General features: G+C 43.8%; 1 protein-coding gene across 2 annotated transcripts in view; it reads left to right on the forward strand.

Moving 5' to 3' along the window:
• The window catches only part of CFAP221 (cilia and flagella associated protein 221), a 138535-nt gene that overhangs the window by 1368 nt on the left and 130874 nt on the right, over nt 1-6293 (forward strand). For both annotated transcript variants that reach the window (XM_010860794.1, XM_010860795.1), the window contains exons 2-3: nt 1742-1927; nt 4043-4143. In XM_010860794.1, the coding sequence (XP_010859096.1) occupies nt 1789-1927; nt 4043-4143 (240 nt within the window). In that variant the 5' untranslated portion in view covers nt 1742-1788. The remainder of the gene's footprint in view (nt 1-1741; nt 1928-4042; nt 4144-6293) is intronic.

Below are 6293 nucleotides of genomic sequence, written 5' to 3' on the forward strand. Positions count from 1 at the left end.
AGTGGCGGGGGAGGAGGTCTGTGGCTTTCCACATCCTCTCCCCACAGAGGGGCCCAGGAAGATGACTCATTATGCCAGTATCTCCCAGTGTTAAAGGGTTTCATGGTCACATTCATCTAAGAAACTGAATCAAAGAAATCTCATAAAGAAGAGACCTGTTTGGGACTTCCCTGGTGATCCAGAGCTTAAGAGTCTGCTTTCCAAGGCAGGGGATTTGGGTTTGATCTCTTATCAGGGAAGTAAGACCCCATATGCCACAGGGCAACCAGCCCGGGTGCAGTAACTGGAGAAGCCTTCGAGCCACAATGAAGACCCAGCACAAGCAAATTTGGAAAAAAAAAAAAGAGAATCCTGTTTAACTGCTGACTTCAACATTTTGCAAACTTCACTGGCCACGAGAGCCTCAGAAAGCATCAACACTACATTTTGAGAAAAGCTTTTAAGGAGAATTAAGGACCACAGAAGAGTTTTGAGCTGTGACTCTGAAACAGAGCAGGACCCTATATCCTTCCTTCCATATCCTCAGTCTGCCTTTTGTCTATGGGAAAACTTAGCCAAAGAATAAGTTCAATCAGAGAAGTGAGAAAATGCAAAAGTAGAGAAAAGCAGTTAAATTGGACAAAATAATAATAGTTTAGTCCATAAGCAAAGTCAAGGACCTTTAGTTCCTTCTCACGGGCTATAGGTAATCTGAGCCATATCCTCGGCGCTGTCTTATAGAGACTAAAACACCACCGGGGAGAAGAAGTTAACTACATGATGACCAGGCTGTAGCTATGACATTTGTTGTTCAGTTGCTAAGTCATGTCCAGCTCTTTGTGACCCCGTGGACTGTAGCATACCAGGCTTCCCTATCTTTCACTATCTCCCAGTGTTTCCTCAAACTCGTATCCATTGAGTCGATGATGCCATCCAACCATCTCATCCTCTATCACCCTCTTCTCTTCCTGCCCTCAATCTTTCCCAGCATCAGGATCTTTTCCAGTGAGTCTGCTCTTTGCATCAGGTGGCCAAAGTATTGGAGCTTCAGCTTCGGCATCAGTCCTTCCAATGAATATTCAGGCTTGATTTCCTTTGGGATTCATTGGTTTGATCTCTTTGCTGTCCAGGGGACTCTCAAGAGTCTTCTCCAGCACCACAATTCGAAAGCATCAATTCTTCAGCGCTCAGCCTTCTTTATGATTCAACTTTCACATCCATACATGACTATGACATAAGCTGCCACCTCCAAAGAAGTGGCCTCAAGGAAAGTGGACAAGTCGACTAGAACTAAAGATGAACTGTTACTTAAAACAATCAAGATGACACTGGTCAGACCACTGCATGACCGATTTCAAGATGACTGTTAGAGCTGGCTGTGCTGTTTCTGTATGTAGCCCCCTTCCTTGGTCTATAAAAGCTCTTGTCCATTGGTTGTCAGTTGTGGGGGGTGGTAAGTCATCCTTTCGACAGAAGTCCACCACCCCATGCTTGCTGGCATCCAAAATAAAGCAAACTTTCTTTTCCACCAGCCTTGCCTCTTTATTGGCTTTTGAATAGTGAACAGCTGGACCCGACTTTTGGTTACAACATGGCATTGGGGTTGCTGTGTGACGCAAGATGAACAGGACAACCTGTGTGGGCACAGAGTGAGAGGTGGGGAAGGCCTGAGCCACAGCAAACCACACAGTGACAAGAGGTACATTTGTCAATGGTGTGTGGTTTTCTGTGGATGATTATACTACTCCTGTTTTCTTCCCAGGAAAGGACCTTTGGCTTTAAAAAGAAGACTCCATTTTTCATGATAAAATGGCAGCAGTGAAAACCCCCAGCAGAGAAGTAAAGAATGCTGAAGAACCATTTCAAAATGTGTCACCTCTTCTTTTAAGGAACCTAGTGGAGGAACCCAAGAGACCAAAAGAAGTACCCAATCATCTCCTAGAGTCAAGTAAGTGGTTAGAAAACAGGTTTGCTTTACAACTCAGGTCTTCCCAGAGGATCCAAAGTCCAGAAAGCATAATGGAATTTTGGGTGCTGATTTATCTATATTGTTTTACAGGCTTGTGATAGTTTTTATTATTATGAACAATGATTCTATTTAGATCCATTCGCTTAACTGGTAGACTTTTGTGGTGAAAATTAATCACCAAGTTCTGTTCCTTCACATCCTCAAGTGTCTTCGCCCTCTGTCCATACTTTGTCCTCAGGAGGCCACCAGGACTACTGTAGGCCTGGCTCTCCTCCCTAGCCACACTCTCCTCCCATCCACCCTTCAGCCCCCGGCATTTTCTGTCCTAAATCCAGGCTGGTTCCTATCCCCACCCTGTTTGAATGTTCTGAGGGGATCCTCTCGTGTAAAGAATAAAGTCTCGGTTCCTTTGCTCATCGTTTGGCCCCCTTTGCCTGGATCTGAAACTGTCCACTCTCACTCCTCCTGTCCCCCACTTCCAGCCACACCTGTTACTCCTGTTCCTTCAAGACCACTTGGGTTTATACCTTCTTGCCTTTTTCTGTGCACATCCTTAGCCTAGAAAGCCTGGTAAATCCCATAGCTATTGTGTAGAAGGATAATCGTTTTGCTTGTATTCTCACTGAATCCATCTTAACATCACAATACTATTTCCATTGTACTCTTGGGCAAGCTGAGACTCCAAAAGCTCAAGTGAATTCACCAGGGTGACTCAGCTGAGTGGGGGGTTGGTGCTCGGCTGTAGCCACCCAGTGTCCAGATCTCCATGTCTCAAGCAGCTTGGTTCCTGCTCACCATTCAAGGCCCATCGAAATGAGGGACCTGCAGCGTTTGGTGTGGCTCTGTTGTTACTTTAGAACACACTGAATTCAAGTCAGTATACTTGACTGTTTCTGGGTATTAACAGGGCAATGCCCATTTTACATCTGTAATGTGGCCCTAAAAACAAAACTCTCAGCATTAAAAAGAATTACCAAGTAATGTTCATTTTAATACTTAAAAATTGGACTTCCCTGGTGGTCCAGTTGCTAAGACTCAACGCTCTCAGTGCAGGTAGCCCAGGTTTGATCCCTGGTCAAGGAGCTAGATCCCACATGCTGCAACTAAGCCCTTGCACAGCCAAATAAATAAAAATAAATATTTTAAAAAATACTTAAAAATTTACCAGACACCCCTGTCACAGTCCCCCTGAGACACCATCCTCACCCTAGTCTAGCCCTTCAGTTTGGCCCAAAACTGACTACAATGACTGCTCATCACTGGAGGAACAAAAACACCAAACATTTCACACCCACTTTAGTGGAATACAAAGTCACAGAGAGTGGAGGCTGGGGTCAGGGTATCTGTGACTCATGAGGTTTGGGTACAGCCGAAGGGGAAAGGCTGTCATTTGTGAGAAACCAGACAGTGCATTCACTTCAAAGGAGGCAGTTTGCTGGTCAGAATCAGGCCTGGGCTTGATTTTTATAAAATGGAAACAACAGAGGGTTATAAACAAATGCCAGGCATGAAGCACGGCAGAGCTGGGGCATGAAGCACAGCAGAGCTGGGGCAAGTTTTGAAGACACTCACATGTCAAGAGCAAATTGAGTCATTACCATCCAGAGTGATAATTATTCAGAACCTTAGGATTACTCTGTATCACACTATAATTCAGTTCAGAGGAAAGCAAATAGTAACAGTTGAATACACAGCAATAAAATGAAACACTTGGTATTTGCATTCTTTGAAGTGGATGTGCGTTACATAACAATCATAGTATTATATACAGTGTGTGTCCTTTACAGGCTTGTTTTATTATGAAGACTTGTACAAAATGTGTACAGAGCAAGTTATTTTAATAGATAATAAAGAACAAATGTGAATTTGTCTCATGATGGTAATATCTCCCAAGCAAAATGTTAAAACAGTGGGAGAAGCAGTCCAGTTCATGTGGAACATCATTAATTGTTGACAGCTGTATCCTCTGTCTGAAACTTCATGTGCATAAAATATCCTAAGTTAAAGGGCGTCCTTGTTGATAGGATCTTCTTTCACTTAATATTTTTTTTTTTGTCTCATCTCGTGGTATACTTATCTGCATTGTTTTTACAGAGGTTTATGCGAATCTTCTGAATAATAAGGTCATACAGGCAAAACCTGGCATATTACATTTTGGAGGCTATCAAGTAGAAAAACAACACCAGCAGATATTGGTAGGTACTTTTTTTTTAATTAAAAAATTTCACTGAAGTATAGTTGATTAACAGTATTGTGTTAGTTTTAAGTATATAGCAAAGTGTTTCAATTATACCTATATATGTGCGTCCTTAGTCACTCAGTCATGTCCGACTCTTTACAACCCCATGGACTGTAGCCTGCCAGGCTTCTCTGGTCATGGGGTTCTCCAGGCAAGAATACTGGAATGGGTAGCCATTTCCTTCTCAAAGGGATCTTCCCAACCCAGGGATCAAACCCAGATCTCCCACATCGCAGGTGGATTCTTTATCATCTGAGCCACCAGGGAAGCCCCATACATACATATATACATTCTTTTTATATTCTTTTCCATTATGGTTTGTCACAGAATATTGAATATAGTTCTTTGTGTTCTATAGTAGGACCTTGTTGTGTATCCATTTTATGTGTAATAGTTTGTATCTGCTAATCCCAAATTCCCAATCCTTCCCTCCCCACCCCTGTGTAGATAGTGGGATAATTAGCCCTCTTTAAGTGGGATAATTATAATAATGAAATGACATGAATGTTCTCATTTTATTACTCATTCATCTAAAGAGCGGCACAATCAACAGAAGGGAAGATATAAATTTGACCAGGAAAGGCAGTAGTTCTAGGATGAGAAATTTTAAAGTTGCATCAGTTTCCTTGGACAGGTTTCCTCCCTCTGCCAAAGGCACCTCCCAACACTCTTTCCAAACTGGTGCTGTTTCTGAGGGATCCTTGAGGGCCAGAAACTATGCTTTGTGTCCCACATGTTTCAGTTTAGTCCTTAGACCAGCTTTGTGGCGGTTGTATCATGACTCTGTAGAGATGAGGAAACCGTGATTCAGTAAGGTTAAAGACTCACCTCAAGAACACAGGGATGGGACAGACTCACTCTCAGGCTGCCTTCCTCCCAACCAGTGCACTCTTGCTCCAGCCAACAGCACCAGCGGGAGAGCTGTCCCTTTCTTAGGAGGGTCCAGCGAGGGTTCTGTTCCACCTTCTTGGGTCAGATGGCCAGGCCTAAATCAGTCATTGTGGCCAGAGCCTCCAGCTAGAGCTGGGACGGCAGCTCCACCAACTTCCGCAGAAGGGACAGGTGAAGGCTGCCCTGCAGAGTGGCTGCAGCTGTGGGGACAGCAGTCTACCACAGAGGTCCCGGCCTTGCTGGGTCCCCTTTTTTGAGATACCCCAACTGGGGAGGGCTCGTTGACCACAGGACTCCTAACCCACCACTAAAAGGAACCTGACCATTTAAACCTGCTCCACAATCTCGGTGACCCCCACTGTGATCCCCCAAAGTCACACTGAATAGGATGTTAGAACTACTCCAGCTGGTCGAGGGACTGAGCCAGGCCAGCCTCTGGGCATGTGTTGGAGTGGAGTTGATGGATGTGGGGTGTCTCACACAGGCCCTGAGACCCTGGCTTGTGTGTGATGTACCCTTCCACTATAAGACTCTGCATTTAGATACAGTGCATTCTTCTTCAGATTCTTTTCCTATATAGGTTATTATAGAATATTGAGTACAGCTCCCTGTGCTATACAGTAGGTCTTTTTGATAATCTGTTTCATATATAGTGATGAGTTGGAAAACTCAGCAGTGGCCACAGGACTGAAAAGGTCAGTTTTCATTCCAATCCCAAAGAAAGGCAATGCCAAAGAATGCTCAAACTACTGCACAGTTGCACTCATCTCACACGCTAAGTAAAATAATGCTCAAAATTCTCCAAGCCAGGCTTCAGCAATATGTGAACTGTGAACTTCCAGATGTTTAAGCTGGTTTTAGAAAAGGCAGAGGAACCAGAGATCAAATTGCCAACATCTGCTGGATCATTGAAAAAGCAAGAGAGTTCCAGAAAAACATCTATTTCTGCTTTATTGACTATGCCAAAGCCTTTGACTGTGTGGATCACAATAAACTGGGAAATTCTGAAAGAGATGGGAACATCAGACCACCTGACCTGCCTCTTGAGAAACCTGTATGCAGGTCAAGAAGCAACAGTTAGAACTGGACATGGAACAACAGACTGGTTCCAAATAAGAAAAGGAGTACGTCAAGGCTGTGTATTGTCACCCTGCTTATTTAACTTATATGCACAGTACATCATGAGAAACGCTGGACTGGAAGAAGCACAAGCTG

This window comes from Bison bison, unplaced genomic scaffold (assembly GCF_000754665.1).
Source record: "Bison bison bison isolate TAMUID 2011002044 unplaced genomic scaffold, Bison_UMD1.0 scf7180017864471, whole genome shotgun sequence".
In the NCBI taxonomy this organism is placed as follows: Eukaryota; Metazoa; Chordata; class Mammalia; order Artiodactyla; family Bovidae; genus Bison; species Bison bison.